Consider the following 25861-nt stretch of genomic DNA (forward strand, 5'->3'; position numbering starts at 1 on the left):
TTCCCTGGTGGCTCAGCTGGTTAAGAGTCTGCCTGCAGAGCAGGAGACCCAGGTTTGATCCTTGGGTTGGGAAGATTCCCTTGGAAGAGGAAATGGCAACCCACACCAGTATTCTTGCCTGGGGAATCCCAGGGACAGAGGGGCCTGGTGGGCTACAGTCCAGGGGCAGGGAGGTAAAGAGTCAGACACGACTGAACGAGTGAGACACACATGCATAGTAACTTTACAATGTTGGGCTAGTTTCTGCTGCACGATGAAGTGAATCAGGTCTCCCCCCTCCCTCTTGAATCGATCAGTCATGTCCGACTCTTTGCAACCCCATGAATCGCAGCACGCCAGGCCTCCCTGTCTATCACCAACTCCCGGAGCTTGCTCAAACTCACGTCCATTGAGTCGGTGATGCCATCCAACCATCTCATCCTCTGTCGTCCCCTTCTCCTCCTACCTTCAATCTTTCCCAGCATCAGGGTCTTTTCCAGTGAGTCAGCTCTTCGCATCAGGTGGCCAAAGGATTGGAGTTTCAGCTTCAACATCAGTCCTTCCAATGAACACCCAGGACTGATCTCCTTTAGGATGGACTGGTTGGATCTCCTTGCAGTCCAAGGGACTCTCAAGAGTCTTCTCCAATACCACAGTTCAAAAGCATCAATTCTTTGGTGCTCAGCCTTCTTCACAGTCCAACTCTCACATCCATACATAACCACAGGAAAAACCATAGCCTTGACTAGACGAATCTTTGTTGGCAAAGTAATGTCTCTGCTTTTGAATATGCTATCTAGGTTGGTCATAACTTTTCTTCCAAGGAGTAAGCGTCTTTTAATTTCATGGCTGCAATCACCATCTGCAGTGATTTTGGAGCTCCCTAAAAATAAAGTCAGCCACTGTTTCCACCGTTTCTCCATCTATTTGCCATGAAGTGATGGGACCAGATGCCATGATCTTTCTTTTCTGAATGTTGAGCTTTAAGCCAACTTTTTCACTCTCCTCTTTCACTTTCATCACGAGGCTCTTTAGTTCTTCTTCACCCACCCCTCTAGGTCATCTCAGAGAACTGAGCTGAGCTTCCTATGCTTACGTTCTTACAGGGAAGGGTGGGACAAAGTGGGAGATCGGGGTTGACATACGTACGTGCCAAGTGTAAAAGGATCCTTTTTACATTTCACCTCCCGCCAGAACACTTAGAAATAAATCCTCCCTGATTCAATCTCGTTTACCCCTAATGTATTTGGTGTTGAGGCTGTAGCTTGTGCTACACTGATTTTTTTTCTTCTTTATTGTGAGAAATTTTGTATCAAGTCGATTGCAAGTCACCCGAAACAGGCTGTATGATGCAGGCTCTCCACTGCTTGTACAGAATATTCAGAAAATTTGGTTTCACTGTCTTGCATATTTTCTAGACATAAATCCTAAGGAGCTGGATGAGGAGGATAAAAATTGCCAAGTGCAAATGCAGCCCTAAATACCCAACCCACTCTGCACACTTACTTAATTTGCATGCCCTCTTCCCCTCATCTGTCAGGTTGTCTGGTTCAGACAATCAGTCATGGAATTCAAACTCCGATAACAGCGCCTAAAATGTAATTTGTGTTGTAGGTCCGAGTCGGAGGATCCTACGCGTCCATTCTAAAAGGCAGGCACATTTTTAGTCACTGCTTTGAATTAGTTACTCCTCCCTTTAATTAGAATTGAGGAATGAGGCTTTAGATCAGCATGGACGTCTCTGGCTTAGAGTAAATTAAATAGAAACTGAAACAAGTGTGTATCTTTCTGATCCCCAGAACCCGTTACAGTCTGCTTTCCTTACGCCCTTGAACCACACTGGATACAGGCTTCCAGATATGTCTGGAAAATAATTTATCCATTTGAATCATGTATTGCTAATAAACTCCTTGGGGGGAAAATGCACATTTCCCGGGACTCTGTCTTCATGGTTGCGGATCTGTTTTCCCTGCAGTTCATTGAAAGTGAAGCTGCGATGATAAAGGATTTTTCCATCATATTTTTCCCACCTAGAATCCTCCCTTGTTTTCCTTCTTTCAGTTTTTCTAAGATAGAATTGACGGGCAGCGCTGTCCAAGCTTCAAGGATACAGCTCAGGATAAGGCTTCACTTACATATGTCATGAAATGATGGCCATGATACCTTGGCTCACCACCCATCGCTTCAGATACATACCAAAGAAAAGAAAGAGAAAAAAATTTTTCTTAAATTTTCTTGTGATGAAAACTCTTAGGGTTTACTCTCTTAACAAGTTTTGTATATAATGTGAGGCAGTGTTGATTATCTTTATCATGTTGTACAGAATATCCTCTCAGTTCAGTTCAGTTCAGTCGCTCAGTCGTGTCCGACTCTTTGCGACCCCGTGGACGGCAGCACGCCAGCCCTCCCTGTCCATCACCAACTCCCAGAGTTCACTCAAACTCATGTCCATTGAGTCGGTGATGCCATCCAGCCATCTCATCCTCTGTCGTCCCCTTCGCCTCCTGCCTTCAATCTTTCCCAGCATCAGGGTCTTTCCCAATGAGTCAATTCTTCGAATCAGGTGGCCAAAGGATTGGAGTGTCCCCTAGGACTTATCTAACTTATAACTGGATGTTTGCATCTTTGGACGATCATCCTGCAATGACCCCTTCCCCTTCATCCCTCGCCTCTGTGCCCACCAATCTGATCTTTTCTTTTTTTTCCCCCTAAGTTATTGCTTGCTTTTGAAGTATAACTGACCAACAACACTGAGTTCTTGGTGTACAGTGCAGTGATCCGATAATTCTGTACACTGGCCCAGTTTTGCTTTTAAAAATTTATTTACTTGGCTATTGCCAGACCTTAACTGGGGCACACAGAATTTTCAGTTGTGGATGTGAACTCTTACCTGCAACATATGGGATCTAACTCACACCCGCCCCCCACCCCCGAACCGAGGGATGGAACCCAAGTTCCCTGTACTGAGAGTGCAGCGTCTTAGCCACTGAACCACTTGGGAAGCTCGTGGTCCACTTTCTAAGCTACCCAGCTATAACATTTTCCCATGTTTCTGGGTTTATTGGAGCGACAATTTCATTGGGGAATGATCGTTCCCCAAACTGGTTTATTTTATTACATCTGCCCGTTTACCAATGGGTGGTTAATCACCGCCAATTAATTATACAACCTCCTCATGTTCCTTCAGATAGAGGATCGATAAAAATCAACCCATGGGACCCATACTTCAGTGTATGGGCATTTATAGTCAGCGTACTTGCTTTTTCCAACATTTAAAAATATCCTCCCAGCCACGTTTCTAACTCAGCCCTTTTTTTTAATCCCCTAAGCTATATTTTGAAATAAATTTATAACACTCGATGCCACATTGTGTCAAACTTAAACCCACTCCAGTCTCCTTTCCTGGAGAATCTCATGCACAGAGGAGCCTGGTGGGCTACAGTCCATGGGTCACAAAGAGCTGGACATGACTGAGTGACTTTCACCTGCACTAAATAACCTCTCTGTGAAACGTCCATAGCTCCACCCTCCCCCACCTCCTCCAAATATTTTGAAATCCAAATTGTGCATTTTACTCCACATGTTTTAATCAAATGCATTCATTTTTAGTGGAAAGACTTTTTGGTGGCCAAAAATAAATTTTTTTTTCTTTTGGAAATAGACCAACCCACGCACTGCCAAAGTTGTGCTCCAGCTTGATAAGGCATTCAGGTGTTTGCAAAATACTCTCTAGCCTTTCGGAGATGGGATATTTGGCACCTGAGCCAGCATGACATTTCTGAGCGTGGGAACGCTCTCTTTTGAAAGATGCCTGGATGCGGCACACCTGCAGATCCTAGAGTGTCTGCTGATAGCACTGGGGGGGGCCTCCCTGAAAACCCGCCGAGATGGGGGATTCCGTGGAAAGTCTGCAAGTGGACCTGACCTGGCTCCATAAGTTGCTGAATTCTTTACCACCTGAGCCGGCTTCACTGAAACTGATGCTTTTGAACTGTGGTGCTGGAAAAGAGTCTTGAGATGAAACCAGTCCATCTTGAAGGAAATCAACTCTGAATATTCATTAGAAGGATGGATGCTGAAGCTGAAGCTCCAATACTCTGGCCACCTGATGCGAAGACCTCACTCTTTGGAAAAGACCCTGATGCTGGGAAAGATTGAGGGCAGGAGGAGAAGGGGACGACAGAGGATGAGATGGTTGGATGGCATCACCGACTCGACGGACATGAGTTTGAGCGAGCTCCGGGAGTTGGCGAAGGACAGGGAAGCCTGGCGTGGCTGCAGTCCAGGGGTCACAAAGAGTTGGACGTGACTTAGTGACCAAACAACGACAACAGTGAAATTTAGCAGCGGGGTCTGAGGATCCTGGTTGGTCTCGCACGGGGTCCACCTTCAACCAAAACTCACAGACAAGCTTCATCACTAACTATCGCTGTACAATCGGTGCCTGAACCCCATACAAGTCATCAGCAGCTCCCTTGGAAAGCTCTTCTCCCTGCCAGAAAATGTCATTTTTTTTGAAAAAGTCTATAATGTGTATATCTGGTCAACCAGATGAATAAGCTAATTATGTGAGAAGATGCTGTCAAAACAGAAATTGCTTTTTATTTTAGAGACACGGGGAATGTTTGGGCAAGAATTAAAAAAAAAAAAAAAAGACAGCACTTATTTTGATTGGGAGATTCAGAGACTGCCAGATTGCAGAAAAAAAAATAATAAATGCAGAAAATAAATCGCTTTTGCACGGGTCTGAGAAAAGCAGGTCGTGGGCTTGGGAAAGGAGAGATACGCTGAAACTCAGGCTAAGGGTGATTTTTTTTTTTTAAAGGATGTTGATTAATTAAATGTTTTAACATATATTTACCTGGCATCAGTGGCAGACAACTTCAGAAAATGAAACAGCAAATATTTATAGAGTGCAGGTGTAGGAGTCTTCTCACCATACAGAGGTCAGGGTGAGGCAAGGGGTCTGTGAGACCGAAGCACAGTCAGAAGCAGAAAGCTGGCTTTATTGCTCACACGAACCATCACATTCTTCTCTCTGCGTTCTTAAGTGCTTTCTCAACTATGCCAAGCAATTCCTTCCAAGAGAAATGTAAGTCAGGACACTCACTGCAGGAACAGGGTCTCTGGGGATCAAAACATGTAGGAAACTCTGGTCTGCAAAAACTGAGCGTTTTGTTTTGGCACAATCTGTTTGTCTTCCCAGGGAGCTCAAGTTCGGCGGGGGCCGGGGGTGGGTGCTCTGGGACAACCTAGAGGGGTGGGAGGGAGGTTCAAGAGGGAGGGGACATGTATACGAATATTCAGGACTGATTTCCTTTAGGATGGACTTGGTTGGATCTCCTTGCAGTCCGAGGGATTCTCAAGAGTCTCCTCCAGCACCATAGTTCAAAAGCATCAATTCTTTGGTGCTCAGCTTTCTTTTAAGTTCCCTGCTGCTGCTGCTGCTGCTGCTAAGTCGTTTCAGTCGTGTCCGACTCTGTGTGACCCCGTAGACGGCAGCCCACTAGGCTCCTCTGCCCCTGGGATTCTCCAGGCAAGAATACTGGAGTGACCAGGGATCAAACCCAGGTCGCCCCACAATGGGAGGCAGACCCTTAGCCACTGGACCAGCAGGGAACTCCCCAGTTGGTTTTAAAGAGTCATTTATTGGGTACAGAGCAAATGAAGATTGAAAGAGATTTAAAATAAATAATAAATTTTTTTCATTAAGTTTTAAAAATGAGTCTTGCTACATGCATGCTTTTAGAATTCACTGTTGAAAGAGGCCAAGTCTGCACAGGGGGAGCTCCCTGTGGACTCCCTTAAAAAAACAAAAAGATTTCCGAGCTTTATCCTACACTGTGCAAAGTGCATTTTCCTGGGGGCGGGGCGGTGCTCAGGGCTGTGCTTTAAAAAGGGGAGTGAAGAGGTGTGCGCTCGCCCAGACTACTCGGGGGAAGATGGAATTCTCTAGGGTCTAGATGCTACAAGGCCAGCTTTCATTGTCTCTCTGCTCCGCTGGTGCGGAACGATTCATTTAATCCCGGATAATTGGCTATTTAAACTTATCTGGCTGGCCCTGCTCAGAGATACACGGAGGTGGAGATTCCAAAAACAAACATGTTGTGCTGGAGAGGTGCCTTTGATTTAAAAAATAAAAGAGGGAGGGAAAGACGTGGGCCTTCCGGGCGTTACGAAATGAGCAACGCGTGGACCTTCAGGCATTCCATCCGCGTTCCAACCACTTGTCCACACGGTGGGGAATACATGTTAGTCCTGCATTTTTTCCAGCTTCTAGAGCTGACGGGTGCTGAAGAAGACTCTCGAGAGCCCCCTGGACTGCAAGGAGTTCCAACCAGTCCATAGTAAAGGACATCAGTGCTGAATATTCATCGGAAGGACTGATGCTAAAGCTGAAACTCCACTACGGCCACCTGATGGGAAGCGCTGACTCATAAGACACCCCGACGCTGGGAAAGACTGAAGGCGGGAGGGGACGACAGAGGATGAGATGGTTGGGTGGCATCACCGACTCGATGGACGTGGCATCAACTCAGACTGGGGCTGAGTTGGACTGGTAGGACACTTTTCCTACCCTGTGTGACCCCCAGTGAGGAAGATAAATAGCCCCATTTCACACACGAGAAGAACCGTGAGCTGTCCCGACTGAGATGGATGAAGAGAAGGAGCCAAATAAGCAAGTGAGAGTGTCTGGGGATTAATGCATGGGCCCAGCGGTTCGGACACGTGGAGCTTGAGTGGGGCTGGCTCCTGGCTTGTGATAACGGGGCCAAATGGCTCACATATATCAGCTCCCCAATCTATAAAAGATCAGCGGCATCTCTTCCCGGCTGGCAGGGCTGAGCCGGCGCCGTGACTCGGGTGATGCATTTTCGCTTTCACTTTCTGCAACAACAGACGCTGTGGTGATAGCAAACGAAGGGGCCAGATGCATGCCCTGTTTCCTCTTTTACAATCGATCCCAGAAAGCGGCTCTGTCTCCTTCTTCCAGACGTGTTCATACTATTGTTTTTTTTTTTTTAACTGATGTCTAGTTGGGACTTGCCTGGTGCTCCAGTGGCTAAGATTCTGGACTCCCAATGCAGGGGCCCAGGGTTTGATTCCTAGTCGGGAAACTAGATTCTTCACACTGCAGCTAAAGATCACAGGTATGACTACTAAGGCCCCGGAGGCAGCCAAATACATAAACATACACCAGCTTCTAGAGTAGATGGCTGCTGGAGCAGGCTCTTGAGAGTCGCTTGGACTGCAAGGAGATCCAACCAGTCCATCCTAAAGGAGATCAGTCCTGAATATTCATTGGAAGGACTGATGCTGAAGCTGAAACTCCAATCCTTTGGCCTCCTGACGTGAAGAACTGACTCATTGGAAAAGATGCTGATGCTGGGAAAGACTGAAGGCGGGAGGAGAAGGAGATGTCTACTCTACTGTAGAAACTAGAGTCGATGTTTGTTATTTCAAAAAAAAAAAAAAAAAGACGTTAGTTGATTGACGCTGTTGTCTGCATTTCTCCTACACAGCAACTCTACATGAGTGAATCTGATTTCAGAGTTGTGCTTCTGAGTCCTCCTCCCTGCCCAGCATATAATGGATGATACATAAGTGTCTTTGTTATTATTACATGCAAAGGCATAATCGTGCGTCTATGACCTGTTGTTCAGTCGCTCAGTCGTGTCTGACTCTTTGCGACCCCGTGGGCTGCAGCACGCCAGGCTTCCCCGTCCTTCACCGTCTCCCAGAATTTGCTCAAATTCACGTCCTTTGAGTCAGCGATGCGATCCAGGAATGTCTATACATACGCATGTGTGTTTGTATCCCAGTTATCTCAGCTGATTTAAATGCTTCCATTTCCGGCAGAGACATAATTGTGTATATACAACACACGCAGGTTTCACATCCAAAGTACACCATGGCTTAGGCTGGCGAATTTCTTTTAAACCAGTGAGAACCGTGTTCACATTTTTTATAATTTCTTCCTGTTTTGTTTTTTAGGTCTTTATTGAATTTGTTATAATACTGCTGCTGGTTTATATTTTATTTTCTGGCTACAGTCTATGTGAGATCTTAGCTCCCAAACCAGGGATTGAACCCTTGGCCCCTCAGTTGGCAGGTGAAATCTTAACCACTGGACCATCTGATTAGTCTCCAACAGTGAGAAATTGTTTTCATTAAAGTACAGTTGCTTAATACAATGTTGTATTAATTTCTGCTATACAGCAAATGAATTGTTACATCATATATATATATATATGCATATATGTGTGTGTGTAATGTATATTCTTTTTTTGTATTCTTTTCCATTTATCACAGGATATTGAATTAGGACCTTATCATTCCTTATGTTTTCTCTTATGTTTCCCCACAACACCACGATCTTTCAAAACGTATGAATATTCCTGATCTAATACCTTTTTTTTCTCCAAACTACCAATATGGGCCACCTCATGCGAAGAACTGACTCACTGGAAAAGACCCTGATGCTGGGAAAGATTGAAGGTGGGAGAAGGGGACGACAGAGGATGAGATGGTTGGATGGCATCACCGACTCGATGCAGCAAACTCGGGGAGTTGGTGATGGACAGGGAGGCCTGGCGTGCTGCAGTCCATGGGGTCGCAAAGAGCCAGACAGGACTGAGCGACCAAACTGAACTGAACCACTATGAGCACCAAACACTTATCAGTAATCATCTTAATGATGTTTCTTTTGTCTGGACTGAGACTTTTAGCAAGAATAGTGAGGATGCTGGATTCACGTGGATGTGGGTGTCCCCAAAATACAGAGTTTCTCACTGGGGCTGTTTGTGGATGAGGATGCGGTTTCTGCCAGTTCCTTTGATAACCTGTGCAGCACTGGGTTGGGTATGAGAGCCTGTGTTTTCCATTCATGTCCAGACTTTTCACGTGACCGTTAAAGACGACTGTCATGCCGCCTTATCAGCGCCGCCCCAGGACACACAACTCCGACCTATAACCAACTCTTTACAGCCACTGTGCAGAGTTCCCGAAGAGGGGCAAGATCATTTTTTTTTTTTTCCCAACATAATAATGTTTGAAAGAACAGTGTAAATTCTTATCTTCTTCACTAGCCTTCCAGGATAAACGGACAGGCTGCAACTTAATTAGACAAACCTGCGTCTCTGGGGTTGCACAGAGTCGGACATGACTGAAGCGACTGAGCAGCAGCAGCAGCAGCAGCCCCCTTTTCTTTCAAAAAGGTTCGTTCTCAAGGTTATTTGGCAGCCTGGTGGCTCCGAGTGCAAAGAATCTGCCTGCAGTGCAGGAGACGGGGGTTCCATCCCTGGATCGGGAAGATCCCCTGCAGGAGGGCATGGCAACCCACTCCAGTATTCTTGCCTGGAGAGTCCCATGGACAGAGGAGCCTGGCGGGCTACAGTCCATAGGGTTGCAAAGAGTCGGACAGGACTGAGCGACTTCCACGGGACGGGAGGCTGTTTGAGGGGGAATGGCTGAGTTGCTTTGCTATTCACCTGAAATCATCACAACATTGTAAACTGGCTAAACCCCAGCAATATTCCTTGCAAGAACTGATGCTGAAGCCCCAATCCTCTGGCCACCTGATGTGAAGAGCTGACTCAGTGGAAAAGACCCTGATGCTGGAAAAGTTTGAAGGTGGGAAGAGAAGGGGGACGACAGAGGATGAGATGGTTGGATGGCATCACCGGCTCCATGGACATGAGTTTGAGCGAACTCCGGGAGTTGGTGATGGACAGGGAAGCCTGGCGTGCTGCAGTCCATGGGGTTGCAAAGAGTTGGACATGACTGATTGACCGAACAACAACAACCCTAATACAAGATGAAAATTTTAAAGTTTGGGGGGGGGGGGGGAAGAAAAGAAACACCTTCCCTTGATCGTCTACAGAATAAATGAATTCTCCATGCATCTTCCAAGGGTTAGCAGCCCACTAGCCCACCACGAGACAAAAGAGCCATAGCCCTGATGTGCGGTTTCAAAAATATTTTATTTTCTGGAATAGCCATAATGTCTGGAATAGCTTTTCTCTTTATTGCCCGTCTCCACGCAGGGGGCAGGCAGAAGCCACGAGACGAGATAAAACAGAGGCGCCACAGACCACACCCGCGGGACAGAAAGACGGAGCGCTTGGGGGGCGGGGGGTGGGTGGGGGGTAGACGTAGAAAACGCTCATCAGCAGCTTGAGAACGGGTCAGTGGGGGCTGGGGGTCGGCATCGGCGGGGACATTCACAGACACACACGCACCCCCCAGGGCGGGGGGCCCACCTCCACCGTCAACCTGGATCCCTCTCGGTTTAAACAGAGCAGACAGAAAAAAAAATAATAACAATAAATGCTCCGGAGTCCTCCGTGGCTGCCTGGAAGGGCTCCCACAAGTCTTATCCATGGTGCAACGTGGAAAGATCACTGCGGCATCCTTGAGAGTCCCAGAGAGAGACGACGCTACCGGGTGCGTTTTGGGGGAGGTCCCAGAACCCTCTTGTCCCGGTTGCAAAGTCCCCAGCATCTTGTATTTTCCAGGGTCACTCTCTTTTCTTCCCCATCCGGGTGTCTTCTCGCGGCAGACGGGTTAAAACCCCTCAGAGTGGGGAGCGTCGGCAAGGAGAGCAGCTGGGATCCCTTGGGCGTCTTTCTCCTGCACGTACGGGACGAAGCCGAAGAGCTCCGGGCGCGCGTCGCGTTTGTCAAGACGAACGGGGCTGCATCTGAGACGTGAGGAGGGTCGGACCGCAGCGGCGCCTGCCGTAAACGGTGATGGTGCGATCTGAAGCTGCTTGTCCTCCGGACGCGTCAAGCCGGGAGTAAGCGGAGAGCCTTCCCGTGGGAGGCCCCGCTGGGCGGCAGGGTCCCCACCCGGAGAGTTATCACTGCGCGCGGGGCGAGGCGGATGAAACTCCCCAGGAGGCACGGGGCCAGGTGGGCGGGGCTGGGGTGGGAACGCCCCCACCCCGGGGGGATGGATGGAGGTTGTAGATGCCAGCATGGCCCCCCGCCCCGGGGGAAGGTTGACACCGGCTCGTGGGTCCTGACCGCCTCGTGATGGCTTCGCAAGACGGGTGATGGGGAGATGGGCTGGATCCTCGCAGGGGGTCCCCCTCCACCCTGCACCCCTGGGATGGCATGCCGGTTTCGCAAAGGAGGGCCCATCCAGGGACCCTCAGGCATTGGATCTTGCTTCCAGCCACATCAGAGTCGCGGCCACGCCCGTGGTCCACGCAGGGAATGTGCTCACGGCATCTTGTCTTCTACTTGGAAGACAGGAGGAACGGAAGAGTCCAGGACGACCAGGGTTTCTCTGTCCCTTCGGAGGCCCTAAGGGGGTTGTGAAGAGAAAAGAAAGAAGAGAAAGTGAAGTCGCTCAGTCGTGTCCGACTCTTTGCAACCCCAGGGACTGTAGCCCACCAGGCTTCTCCTCCGTCCATGAGATTTTCCAGGCAAGAGTACCCGAGTGGGTTGCCAGTTCCTTCTCTAGGGGATCTTCCCAACAAGCGTGAGGCGAGGGCTTCCCTGGTAGCTCCGCTGTAAAGACGCCACCTTCCGATGCAGGAGATGCGGGTCTGATCCTGGGGTGATCAAACCAACTAACATTTAACACAGCAGACACTTTTTTTTGGTAATGATAAAAACGAAGAAAGAAGACAGGATGCTGAGCTTCTTACTGATGGTTAGGCGGAGAGTTCTAAGTGCACGTACAGAAGTATGGAATTTCAAAATATAACTCTAGTAAATTATGTATGTCTGGATATTACTTGTACATGATGGTTAGACAATTCTAAGTGCATGTACATAACTACAGAATTTTAAAATATAGCTTTAGTAAATTACATACGGAAGGTACGTACATGCCTATAAAATTTATACTTCACAGTCTGTGTATGTGTCTGACTCTCTGTGACCCCATGAACGGTAGCCTGCCAGGCTCCTTTGTCTGTGGGATTCTCCAGGCAAGAATACTGGAGTGGGTTGCCATGTCCTTCTCCAAGGCATCTTCCTGACCCAGGGATCGAACCCACGTCTCCTCGGTCTCCTGCATTGGCAGGCAAGTTTTTTACCACCATGCCACCTAGGAAACCCAAAGAATATAGATGCTTTCATAAATTTCTATAAATGTTGTGTGTTAAAAAATAGAAACACATACCTCTACTACTATGTAAATTGACATGTTTGTTTTTGTATACCTACACACACATGCGTGTGTGTGTGTGTGTGTGTGTGTGTGTGTATAATGATACTATTTTGATATAGAGATCAGGTCAAATACATTGTTTCAATTGACTTCATCATTACCATTCTAGTTTCTTTTTCATGGCTACCAGACAAATGTTTCTCTTAGCACACCAATGTTTCTCTTCCACATTTATTGATACAGTTGGCACACAGGATAGTATAAGATGTCCACAATAAAGGTCTGATTCACATACATCATGAAATGATGACCACACGTTTCGTCAACATCCATCATCTTGTACAAATACAAAATTAAAGAAACGGATACAAATGTCTTTCTTGGGAAGAGGACTCTCAGGATTTCCTCTTAACGGCTTCCGTATAAGTCATATTATAATCTTTATCGTGTTTGCATAAAAGTCTTAGTACTTATTTATTTTTCAACTTATTTATTTTTCAACTGGAAGTTTGGACCTCGCCGGCTGCCAGAAAATTGCAAACGACTTCAGTGGCTCGTATTTGTTTTTCCTTTGGACAGCCCTGTTCTAGATCCTGTAAATATGGGGTTTCCGGGGGAAAAAATGCAGAAATGGGGCGCTAGGCACCCCAGCAATTCTGTGCATGCGTGTGTGTGAGTACTATCTCCCCAGCCGTCTCTGGAGAACTCCTCTTTTTCCTTGAGACCTCGGGCAAGGGTCCCCGAGAAGGCTCCCCAGCCCCACACAGCAGTTACACATATTTCCTGGCTCCTTGCCCAGACGTCTGATCCAGCACAGACCAGGCTGTCCCTTCATCCAATCACCTTGCCATCTCCCCAGCCAAGGGTTTACACTCAGAGCCGGTACCAGCCACGGCCAGCAAAGACTGCAGCCTCCGGGGGTCGTGAGGAAGCTCTTGGAAGTTGTCTTTGCTGAGCACCATGGGCTGACCTGTCAGTTTGCACGTGTGCTTGGGCACCTCTGACTCTTTGCGACCCCATGGACTGTAGCCCGCCGGGCTCCTCCATCCATGGGATTCTGCAGGCAAGAAGACTGGCGTGGGTTGCCATTTCTTTCTCCACAGGATCGTTCTGATCCAGGGATCAAACCTGCATCTCCTGCGTTGCAGGCAGATGCTTTATCGTCTGCTTCCAGCTGGAAAGCTTGGGCTGAACTAAGTCTTCCCCAAAACTCAGACGTTGAAAGCGTCACCCAAGGACCTAAGGATGGGGCTGTGTTTGGAGACGGTCCTTAAAGAGAGAATGAAGGTGAAATGAGGTCACTAGGCTGGTCCTGATCCCGTAGGACTGGGGTCCTCATGAGAAGAGGAGGTTGGGACACAGACACACACAGGGAGGACCATGTGAGGACTCAGGGAGGAGACGGCCGTCCACACGCCCGGAGAGAGGCCTCAGGAGGAAACGGCCCTGACCACACCTGGCTCTCAGACTCCAGCCTTCAGAATGTCATTGCTCACTCATTCAGTCGTGTCCGACTCTGCAACCCCATGGACTGCAGCACGCCAGGCCTCCCTGTCCATCACCAACTCCTGGAGCTTGCTCAAACTCATGTCCATTGAGTTGGTGATGCCATCCAACCATCTCATCCTCTGTCGTCCCCTTCTCCTCCTGCCCTCAATCTTTGCCAGCATCAGGGTCTCTTCCAATGAGTCAGCTCTTCGCATCGGGTGACCAAAGGACTGGAGTTTCAGCTTCAGCATCAGTTCTCCAAATGAACATTCAGGACTGATCTCCTTTAGGATGGACTGGTTGGATCTCCTTGCAGTCCAAGGGACTCTCAAGCATTGATGCTACAGGCCTGATGGAAGGGAGTGGATGATGTGAGAGAAAGAGAGACAGACAGACAGACAGTCAGTGAAGGAGAGACACGGGGGAAGAGCCAGACAGGGAGACAGAGAGTGATGGGAAACAGGGCCATGGGGAAAAAACGACAGCGAGAGAAACAGGAGGACAGAGATAGAGACAGAGAGAAAGAGCCACAGAGACAGGCAGACGAGGAGATACAGAGAGACAGACAGACGGAGACAGACAAGGAGAGACGGAGAGAAAGAAACAGACAGAGAATCACAGAGAGAGAGGCCTAGAAAGAGCCAGGGAGACAGACAAGCAGAGACAGAGAGCCAGACAGACAGACAGGAAGAGACAGACAGGGAGAGAGAGAGACAGAGACAAATAGACAAAGATGGACAGAGAGCCAGAGAGACAGACAGACAAGGAGAGACAGAGAGGCAGACAGAGAGACAGACAGCGAGCGCGTCCCAGGGCCGGGTCGGGCGCCCGTCTCAGCTCTGCGGCCCGGTGAACACGAGCCTCGGGGAACGTGGAGGCTGCGGTCGGCCGGGTCCCTGCCCCACGGGGGGTGTGAGGTCCCGACTCCCCCGACGCTGCTTCCAGAAGGGACCCCTGAGACGGGAGGCAGGGAAGGATCTGCAGCCCGGGAGACCACGCGGGGGCATCGGGTCGCGTAGGAGGCATCGCAAAGCTCCTCCCACGAAGGAGGCGGGGCTGGGGACCCAGCAGAGGCAGTGCCGCTGTGCGCTCGAGGCTGGGGAGCCGAGCGGGCCCCCGTCGAGCAGGCCGGGAAGGAGCCCTTATCAGCGCTCCCACCAGCGCCTTCACCTCATTGCCAGAAGACGCCTGGGGGCACCCAGCCTCCAGGGCCGCAAGAGGGACACGTTTCTGAGGTTTTGAGCTCCGCCGCTGCCCCAGACACAGCACTGCTTACTTCAGCTTTTGCAAGGAGGCTCACCTGTCAGTCCCAACCAGACACTCCACCATTCACAACCCCGTAAAGTCCAGCTTCCCTGGTGGCTCTGACGGTAAAGAATCTGCCTGCAGGGCAAGAGACGTGGGTTCGATCCCTGGGTCAGGAAGATCCCCTGCAGGAGGGCATGGCAACCCACTGGAGTGTTCTTGCCTGAAGAATCCCATGGACAGAGGAGCCTGGTGGGCTGCAGTCCCTGGGGTCACAAAGAGTCAGACACGACTCTGAGCAACCACATACCTTCACTGCAAGGACCGATGCTGAAGCTGAGACTCCAATCCTTTGGCCACCTGATGCGAAGAGCTGACACATTGGAAAAGACCCTGATGCTGGGGAAGATTGAAGGCGGGAGGAGAAGCGGACGACAGAGGATGAGATGATTGGATGGCATCACTGACTCGATGGCCGTGAGTCTGGGTGAACTCTGGGAGTTGGTGATGGACAGGGAGGCCTGGCATGCTGCAGTTCATGGGGTCGCAAAGAGTTGGACGTGACTGAGCGATTGCACCACAGCAATTCAGAAGCCTGGGGCTTTGTGCTAGTGATGGAAGCTGACATCCTGGTTTCCAGGCCAACTCCGGGCCTCCCCTGGTTTCACCTCATTCTCTTACAGAGAGGAGGCTGGCTGGGCACGCCAAACAGGACGGGCAAATATAGGCCCTGAAACAGGTCACCCAGCTCTGGCAGAAAGTGGCCTCTCTTTATAGCTCAGCAGACTAAATAAAGCCCTGAGCACTGAAGAAGAGACAGGGGAGAGGCTTTCATTCCAGGAGACGAATAATTATTTCCTAAATAGAATTCCTTTGGTTGTTTTTATTTAAAAAAAAAAAAAAGAAAGAAAGAAAAAAAAAACAGGTCTTCCCTGGTGAGTCAGACAGTAAAGAATCTGCCTGCCAATGCAGGAGACCAGGGTTCGATCCCTGGATTGGGAAGATCCCCTGGACAAGGGAATGACAACCCACTCCAGTACTCTTGCCTGGAGAATCCCATGGACAGAGGAGCCTGGTGGGCTGTGGTCCGTGGGGTTGCAAAGAGTTGGACAGGACTCAGAGACTTTCACTCTAGAAACATTTCAAGGAAAAAAAAAAAAGAAAAAGATGACAGAGAACAAAATGAACTTCAAACAGAGTAAAACTTTAGGATGCTTGTTCCTTAAAAAAAAAAAAAAACACAGTGAAATTTTACTTTTCACGAGCAGATGGATCCCAAACTCTTTCCAATCTGCCTGAAGAAGTCACGGGAAATTTCAAAGTAAGTCAATAAAGGGATTTCCCTGGTGGTGCTGTGGTTAAATGCAGGATATGTGGATTTGATCCCTGGTCGGGGAAGAAAGATCCCACGTGCCTTGAAATGTGGCCACATTTTTTTTTTTAAGTTAATAAAAACTAAAAAACAAGGAAGGCTTAAGGACAGATGGTTCTTTGATGAGGCGACCCACGTCTCTCAAAATCGCGGTGCTGGCCAAATCACAGTGCTGATAAAAATCAAAGGATTTCAGGAGATTTCGAGATGATCAAGTTACCTCAAGTGGTAACACTTGAGGGCTTTGTCATGCACACATCAAAAAACAAGGATGACAAAAGAGAGAGAGACAGAGAGAGGAAAGAATGGAATTCTCACCTGGGAAACCCCACGGACAGAGAAGCCTGGCGGGCTACAGTCCATGGGGTCGCAAAGAGTCAGACACGACTGCAGCGACTTAGCACGCACGCAGGTGTTTATAACTGAATCATTCTGCCGTATGCCTGAAACTATTGTTAACACTGTGAACAAAGTATGTTTCAGTAAAAATTGTAGGAAAGCGTAAGGTGTGACACAGCAAGCTGCTCAGAGTGTCCTGAACAGATAGAGTCAAGGGTGTGTTTGACCTTTTATAAATGTTATCACCCCATCCCGGCCATGGACACCCCGGGCGACTGGTCAACCCAGGTCTTCAACCGTCCTCACACTCACGCAAACACCAGTACCTCCGGGCATGCTCAGGCATCGAAGGAGCCACCGGGAGGCAAATGAGGGGCGGGACAGGCTTTCATCTGGTCCCATGGAGACTGAGGCCCAGATGGCCCTTCCTCAGCCACTGCTGACCCTGGCAGGCTGCCCTTCAGATTCCCACAGACCACGTGCCTGGACTCTCGTTTTCACCACGCAGAGGAAAACCCAACAGCACCTCCCGGGGATTTGTAAGGAGCACATGAACCAACCTTAAACCTACAGGAGATGCTTAATGAATTGTGATCCCTGCTCTCAGCCCCTTAAAAGCCAATCATTGGTGGGGAGGAACTTCCCAGGTGGTCTTAAGTGGTTAAGACTATGAGTGCAAATGCAGACGCCATGGGTTCGATCCCTGGTCTGGGCAGATTCCATATCAGTTCAGTTCAGTCGCTCAGTCGTGTCCGGCTCTTTGCGACCCCGTGGACTTCAGCACGCCAGGCTTCCGTGTCCATCACCAACTCCCGGAGCTTGCTCACACTCACGTCCATCAAGTCGGTGATGCCGTCCAACCATCTCATCCTCTGTCGCCCCCGATATCCCACAGGCCCCAGACCAACTAAGGCCGTGCTCCGTAACCGCAGGACCTGCGTTCTGGACTCCGGGAGCCCCAGCTAGAGAAGCCACCGCAATGAAAATACAAACATTCCAACTCAAGAGAGGAGTCCCCAATCGCCGCAATTAGACAAACAACGGGCTCAGCAACCAAGACCCCCAGTGCAGCCAGAAATAAGGAAATACGTTAATTAAAAAGAAAAAAATTCCAACTGCGGAGAGAAGGTGTGAATGCCTCGCTGAGAACAACCAGTGTACCGGACTTCTCCACACACATACGTCTGACCCCTCGCCCCACCAGCGGAGAAGGCTCCTGTCTGCTTTGGACTATCTGGGGCATCCTTATGGAATTGCCTCCGAGGGGCCCATCCAGCTGTCGCCTTCTGCTCTCGCTATTTTGAGCTAAAAGCCGCATTTGCCAAATTGGCGTCCCGAGTCATTTCCCTGGATTGGCTCCGGAAGAAAGCTGAGCTCTTCTCCAAAAGTCCCGGTCGTGGTGGGAGTCGAGGGCAGGCTGGGCGTTGCTGGAAAGAACAGTGGTGGGTCGATGTCTGTCGAATCAGGGTGGGGACGTGGGTTTTGGGGAAAAGACACCCCTCCCAGCGAGAAACGGGGAAGGGTGTAGACCCCGTGCGGCCAGAAGGTCAAGTTTTAGATTCCATTTGGGATGCACAGACTCAGCCTGTGTTGGCGTTGGAGGTGGGGGAGGGGTGTGACTTATGGAAACACTGCCTTTTAGAGACAAATTGATTCCAAAGGCACAGTAGGGGTCTAGAACATTCCATGTATGCTAAGTTGGTTCAGTTGTGTTCGACTCTGTGTGATTCCATGGACTGTAACCCTGCCAGACTCCTCTGTCCATGGGATTCTCCAGGCAAGAATACTGGAGTGGGTTGCCATGCCCTCCTCCAGGAGATCTTCCCGACCCAGGGATTGAACCTGGGTCTCCCCCATTGCAGGTGGATTGTTTACCATCTGAGCCACTCGGGGAGTCCCGGGACATTCCACGGGGCTGTTCACCTCTTCGAATGAACTGTCTTATCCCTGTGTGCACAGCCCAGCATCTGAGCCTGGACTGCGGGCTTCAGACACTGATTCGGGGCCCCACCAGCCATGTGGCCTCCGCCCCTGACGAGAACTCTCCCCTGCACCTTCCAGGTTCGGATCCATTTCACTCCGCAATCTCAGTGTAGGCTGACACACAGAGAATACAGCGTCTTGAAACTTACAGGTGAGATGTTCTTATCTTCATTTGTTTTTGTTCAGTCGCTCAGTCGTGTCTGACTCTTTGCGACCCCATGGACTGCAGCACGCCAGGCCTCCCTGTCCATCACCAACTCCGGGAGTTCACCCAAACCCATGTCCACTGAGTCGATGATGCCATCCAACCATCTCATCCTCTGTCGTCCCCTTCTCCTCCCACCCTCAATCTTTCCCAGCATCGGGGTCCTTTCCGATGAGTCAGATCTTTGCATCAGGTGGCCAAAGTTATTGGAGTTTCAGCATCAATCCTCCAATGAATATTCAGGACTGATTTCCTTTAGGACTGAGTATCTTCATTACCTGCCAAGTATTACCTCTTCGTGCCCACGTCTTTTAGGAGCATCTGCAACTCAGACCATTTTAAGGGTGAACATCTGTGAAGTGAAGCAAAAATGGGAACCACAGCTACGGTACGAGGCATCGTGATGGTTTGACAAACATTCTCTGCCTCCTTTGTTTTTTTTTTTTAAGCTGAAAATAGCTAGACGAGCAAGAATCAGATTCCATACCCAATTCTTTCCTGCCCCGAAGTCACTTATCTGGAGTTATGACACGCTTACTTCTCCCATAGACTCTAGCTTTTCAGGGATACGGCATGCCGTGGGAGGCCGGCTGGTGTGTGGCCCAGCTAATGGGGTATGAAACCCCTGCAGCCAAAGTTTTTAGCTGAGACCACGCCCCCGCCCCCCACACCCTGGGTCACACATCCTGAGCAAACGTAACCGCCCAGACGGAAAAAAAAAAAACACCGAAAAAGTTGAGCACAGCTTAGCAACTGAACGCCAACAATAAAACAAAGACCTCTAGCCACTTCTGGGCCTGTCTGCTCCTGTGCTGCTTGAGCTTAAGTGTTAGGAAGCTCTTTCTTTTTCTTAAAGAAAATCTATTTTTATAGTTGGCAGCGTGAGAGCCCTGTGGCATATGGAATCTTAGGTCCTTGACCAGACCCGGGACTGAACGTCTGTTTCCTGCATTGGCCGGCTGATTCTTTACCTCTGGATCCCCAGGGAAGTCCCAGGAAAGCGTTAGTTGCTCAGTCGTGTCTGACCCTTCGAGACCCCGTGGACTGCAGCCCGCCAGGCTCCTCTGTCCGTGGGATTCTCCAGGCAAGAAGACTGGAGTGGGTTGCCAGGCCCTCCTGCAGGGGATCTTCCCAACCCGGGGATCGAACCTCGGTCTGAGCCTGCAAGGAAGTCCCAGAAAGTTCTTTCCTCTCTGATTGACAAACCGCCTCCTTATCCGTGTCATCGACACGCCCTGCTTGTAGGTCCTGCAGGCTCTGTTTCTGTTTTCTGTGACGCTTATCTGCAGACTCAAGGAGCTCACTTCCAACAGCTAACTGATCTTCGAAAGAAGCTGAGATTTCTCTTTGCCTCTGTGGAGACCCTCCAGTTTGAGGAATGGGGGGAGAGAAGCTGCAGATGGGAAGTCTGGAGGTGTCTCAACACAATCTCTGGTGGATCGAAACCGTTAAGAATCTTGTCTGCAGTTCGGGAAAACTGGGTTCGATCCCTGGAGGAGAAGATGGCGACCCACTCCAGCTTTTTTGCCTGGAGAATCCCATGGACAGAGGAGCCTGGCGGGCTACAGTCCATAGGATCACAAAGAGTCTGACACAACTTAAGAGACTGAAAAACAGCACCTAGAAATATGCATTAAGCAGTTAATTTGTAGTGTATCCAAAAAAAAAAACCGTAACAGAACAATATTATTCTTAAACCGTAAGGAATAGGTTAAGATAGAAACACAATTTAAAACTGTTTTGAATGGAAATGCAACCAATGCAGGTTTTGGCTTTTTTTAAACAACAAGAAACATTTTGTACTGGGGAATAGCTGATTAACAATGATGTGATGGTTTCTGGTGGACAGCAAAGGGACTCAGCCAGACATGTACATGTATCCCTTCTCCCCCAAACTCCCCTCCCATCCAGGCTGCCACGTGACACTGAGCAGAGTTCCCTGTGCTGTCCAGCAGGTCCTTGCTGGTTCTCCATGTTAAATACAGCAGTGTGTCCATCCCAGACTCCCTAACTATGCCTTCCCCCATCCTTCCCCTGGGAACCATAAGGTTATTATAGAGTACTGAGCAGAGTTCCGTGGGCTGTCCAGCAGGTCCTTGCTGGTTCTCCATCTGAAATACAGCAGTGTGTCCATGTCCATCTCAGACTCCCTGACTATACCTTCCCCGATTCTTCCCCCTGGGAACCATAAGGTGATTACAGAGTATTGAGCAGACTTCCGTGTGCTGGACAGCAGGTCCTTGCTGGTTCTCCGTGTTAAATACAGCAGTGCGTCCACGTCCATCCCCAACTCCCTGACTCTCCCTCCCATAAGTTCGTTCTCTAAGTCTGTGAGTCTCTGTTTTGCAAATAAGTTCGTGTGCATCATTTCTTTTTAAGATTCCGCACTTAAGGGATGTCACAGGATATTTTTCCTTCTCTGTCTGACTTCCATCACTCAGGACCGACACAGCTTTTGTTTACAAACACAGGTGCGTGTGCACGCAGGTCCGCGGGGAGAAGAGCGTGGAGACTGTTGGTGACTGATCCTGTTTTCCTTGTGATCTTAGGAAAGTTACGTAACCATTTTCTTTTTAGCCTGTCTCTTTTTTTTTTTCTTTCTTCTGTTCTGTGTAATTGAGATAATCATTGGGCTCATGTTACTGTCAGGAGCATAAAACGCGATGTAAATAATAATCCTTCTTCACTGTCTGGAACTTTGTAACACGCTCTCGGGGACTATTAGATGCAAGTGCTATTTATAGGAATCCACATTCTTTTTTTTTTTTTCTTTTCTTTCTGGCAAGCACTCTGCATTCCTTGCCCACCCCGGAGAAAGTTCAGAAGGAGACAGGGCACCCTGTCACACTCTCTCCCCAGCCCTTGCAGACCAGCGACCTGGGTGGGCTTGCGATTCATCTGTCTGGACCCCCCGAGAACGATCCTTGGCAGAGGCTGCATTTTCTTTAGACAGATTACAGCCACAGGGTCCGCAGACCTCCACCTCCAGGTCTCAGAGCTCCCGTGGAGAAGGGGTGGAGGAGTGGACAGATATACTGATGGATGTAGCAGGGGACAGGTCTCCCGAGTGGACCCCGTCTGCTGCCAGGGTGACTCTGTCCTTTGCCGGGGACTCCGAACTTCCCAGCCCTGTGACCTTGGGCGGCAAACCACCTTGCTTTCTGTACCTGAAATGGGGCTCTTGGCAGCGATCCCGAAGCCCATTTGGGAAGGTCTTCTGTAGATCACAGAGGCCACGGCGAACAGGAAGGCCAAGGTTTCATTTTGTCTAAAGCGCTGTCCTTGTACCCTGGTCTTTTTTTTTTTTTTTAATTTGGAAGGGAGAGGTGTCTATGTACTGTGACAATTCCTATCTGACAGCAAGAGCATTTACTTTATCGGGGGCAGCGTGGCTTTACCACAGTGTGCTAATTTCTGCTGTACCACAAAGGGAATGAGCTCTGCACCTCTGCACATGCCCCTTCCTCTGACCTCCCTCTCACCCGCCAAGCCACCACGGGGCAGCTGCCTTTATACCCGCCAGCCTGTCTGAATCCTGGGTTCCTGCCCTGATTTTTGCCGTGCCCCGCTCTGCAGACACTCGGGGACGGCAGTGCAGGAGACACGTCTCCTGGGTCGTGGAGGTGACATGCAGGTGGATGGGAAGGCTTTTCTGGGAAACGGAAGGGACAGCCATCTGCTGGGATTGAAGAGGCCTGAGAGGAAAAGAACCCACAGAGAGGCCAACAGTGTATCAACCAGATGGGAACGGGGCCCCGGGGCTCTGGGGTGCGTGCGTGGCCGCGGGGACCGACACTCCACCGTCAGGAAACCCCCCCAAGGATGGTCATGGTTACATAATTTGGGTTCTTTTCCCCATCGACTGTGTTTTCCTCCCAGAAAGGAGGGGGGGCTTCCCACGAGGGACGCCCCTCAATCCCAGCAACCTTCTCCAGGCTCGTCTCAGATTCGGGTATCTAATCTTTTTTTTTTTTTTCCCTTAGATTTAGATTTTAGAATTTAGGCGTCTGAACGACGTCTAGATGTTGGAGTATCTCTGCTTGTCCCACTGTGACCTCCTGCAGAGCGTGTGTTTGTTATCATTTGAGCCGCGTGCCGTGTGTGAGGCTCGGACGTGTGAGGTCCTTTCTCCGATGATGAGGAGGGGGAGGAATAGTTTTTCAAGGTATCCGGAACACCTTTTCATCCTGTTTCTGCCCAGCTCATGTCACCTGATAGCTAGAGCACCGGAGAGCTTCAGAAATTGACATGCTGCTTCAGACATTGACAAGTATTAGCCTGGTCTGTTTAGAGTCTGTCCTAGGCTTTGGTTCTTGAGCTGGGGACGTTGTGGGGGCGGGGGGCGGGCAGGGGAAGGGGCTGGGGGTCTTGGGAAGCTGGGACAGGCCATTTACAGGTGTAGGAGATAAACATCTTAGTAGACAGGTTCCCCGAGCCAGCTCCACGGAACGCCTTTAGGACGGCTTTACAAGGTGTGTGTGTGTGTGTTTGGGGAGGGGAGGCTGGGTTTCCTGGGGTCTTTCTTGAGTCCTCCCCCACCCAAAACCCAACAGTGCTTTTGTTTACTTAAAAATGGGTCTCCCTTCCTCTCCCTCCTGGGGCCCAGACACTGGATCCTGGCGGATACACAGCGTGAAAAGCCGCAGAGCGCTAGACGCTGGACTAGGGTGACACCAATTTTAACCACAGGAGAAAACCCAGAGGACCCAGGAGAGAACGCACAGCACACGGCTGATGGCCCCAAACCAGACGCTCTGGCTCCTGTCGGGGGGTTTGTCCAACCATTCCTGGGGAGCAGGAGACACTGTCTGCCTTTTCGGTCTCCTTAACCCTCAGGGGGCTGGAAACGGCTTAGAGGCAGAGAAACACCCCGGAGCGCGAATTGCACAGAGCAGAACTGGTTGAGGGTTGAGGCAGCTCGCACATGACCGCCAGGACCCAAAACATTTCCCCCCACCCGCGGCTCATCCCCCCGCCGCCGCCCCCACTCCTGCCCTGATTACCCCAGGAAGACGACCTAGCTCTCTGCGGATGCATAAATTGGCAGTCTATTTCAGCTGGGTGTTTTTGCTCACACGTTCTTTTTGTAGAGGAACGCTCCGGAGGAATGCTATCTTTTTTTTTTTTTTTGTAATGTTCTTGCTAACAAGATCTTTATTTAAGTCACAAACTTGCTCCCGGAGCCCTGGTGTGGGGCAAAGCTTTCCCTTCTCTCCGTCTCCTCTGGGGTGGGGATAGGGAGGTGGACGCGGGAGGAAGCCCCGAGCCAGCGGGGTGGCACCCACCTTGGGAGTGCCCGGGAACGCGAGGAGGGCGATCCGCGGGCTTTCGAGCGCTTTTCCCGCGAGCCACGGGCTGGGGGAGGGGGGACCCCGGGCGCTCGGTACCGCTCGGACCGGGTCGCTGCGCAGGGGGTGACCGATGGCGGGAGCGCCCAGCCTCTCGGAGGGACCCAAGGCGCCCCAGTGCGTTCCCCGCCTAGCGCCTCCCGCTGGCCGGCGAGTCCCGGGGCGCAGCGCCCCACCGGGGACGGTCCCGCGCCCGGCTCCCGCGCCCTGCGCGAAGTTGTGGCTCCTCTCCGTACCCCCCCAACACCCCCTCAGCCGCCAACCCCCGCCCCTGGCTGGCCCCGCAGGGCGGCCGCCCGAGCGCGCTCACCCGCTCCGTCCGGTCCGTCGTGAAGGTCACGGGCAGGGGGCGCGGGCGGCGGGCGCCGCGCGGCGGGGCCCGGGGCCGGGCTGGGGGCGCGCGCCGGCTGGCCCCGCGGCCCCCATGCCGGGCGCCCGGGCGCCCTTCAGCGCGGCGGGGCACAGGGCCGGCGGCGCTCAGATGCCGTGGTCGCAGTCCACATCGCGGCAGATGTACCAGAGGATCACGTACAGGATGAGCAGAATGGCGAAGATGAACAGCGCCACCAGGATGGCCTTGGTCACGGGCGAGATGAGCGACTGCATGGCCCCGGCGGGGCGCGCGGGCGGGGGCGCGGGGCGCGGCGCTCACGACCCCCGAGCGCGCCCGGAGCCCCGCGCCGGCCCCGCGCCGCATCCGCAATGCTCCGTGCCGGGGCTCCGGCGGGGGGGCGGCCGGCGGCAGCGAGGCAGGGCCCCCGCCGCTCGGCCGCGGCAGCTCCCGGGGCGGCTGCGCGCGGGGAGACCCCCACCCCGCAGCGCCCACCCCGGGCTCGGCCCTGCGCTCACCGCGCCCGGCGTCCACCGGGCTGGGCGGGCGGCGGGCGGGCGGGGGCCGCGGCCATGGGCGAGGACGCGGACGGCCGCGAGGAGGCGGCGCGCCCCGGCAAGTCCCCGCAAAGTTGGGCGGCGGCGGCGGCGGCGGGCGCGCACTGACAGGTGGATGGAAGCCCGGCCCCTCGCGGGGCGCAGCGCGCGGCCGTGCGGGGCGCGCGGGGGCGCGCTCGCGGGAGGGGCTGCGGAGCGGGGTGGGGGGTGGTCGGGGGGTAGTCGGGGGGCGACGCCTGCCGCGTCCCCTGCCCAGCGCCCCCGCGCACGCGCGCTCCCGCGCGCCCCTGGTGCCTGTGCGCCCCGGTCACCTCGCGCCCGCGGTCTCAGCCTTGGCGAACTCCCTCTGCTTGCCTCTCCGCAGGGTGGGGTGATGTGGTGAGGGGGAGCGCCCGCCGCAGACCCGGAGATGGGAGGCCGCGGCACCCTAGTCTCGCCCACCCCCCGCACACGTGCCCCCTCGCGCCCCTTGCGCCTGTGCGCTCTGGTCTCCTAGCGCGCTGTCTCGGCCTTGGCTGTCTCCCCATCTTGCGTCTCCGCGTGGCCTCCCCCCTCCCCCGTCTTTCTATGTGTCTTCCCCGAGTCCACACCTCTCCGCGTGACCCCTCCGTCCTTAATTCTCTCCGTCCCAAACCCCTAACTCTCCACCAGGCCCCCTGCCCCATCCGACACTGACAGCTGGTGCCCTGAGCTGTAATGACAGGAATGTGGGATTCAGGGTTGTGTCCGGGGGAGGGGGAGGGTCAGCTGATGGAGAAAGACAGCCCCTTCCTCCTCTTTTCTCGCCTGTGGTTGAACTGGGGTGGGGGGCTTTGGGTTCAACCAGAGCGTCCTTACATAGAGGGTGGTGGGGTGGGGAGCACACTGCACGGGCTGCAGCTCTTGGAATAG

The 25861-nt window shown here is 51.7% G+C and overlaps 1 protein-coding gene across 1 annotated transcript; it reads right to left on the reverse strand.

Annotated features, from left to right (window-relative positions):
* Positions 1-9943: 9943 nt before the first annotated feature.
* Positions 9944-24790, reverse strand: LOC132344373 (uncharacterized). The gene is made up of 2 exons (XM_059884020.1): positions 24393-24790; positions 9944-11288 (listed from the first exon to the last, which is right to left on the reverse strand). The coding sequence occupies exons 1-2, from the start codon at positions 24777-24779 to the stop codon at positions 11205-11207; spliced, it is 471 nt and encodes a 156-aa protein (XP_059740003.1). The 5' UTR covers positions 24780-24790; the 3' UTR covers positions 9944-11204.
* Positions 24791-25861: the final 1071 nt, after the last annotated feature.

Source organism: Bos taurus, chromosome Y, assembly GCF_002263795.3.
Source record: "Bos taurus isolate L1 Dominette 01449 registration number 42190680 breed Hereford chromosome Y, ARS-UCD2.0, whole genome shotgun sequence".
Classification (NCBI taxonomy): Eukaryota; Metazoa; Chordata; class Mammalia; order Artiodactyla; family Bovidae; genus Bos; species Bos taurus.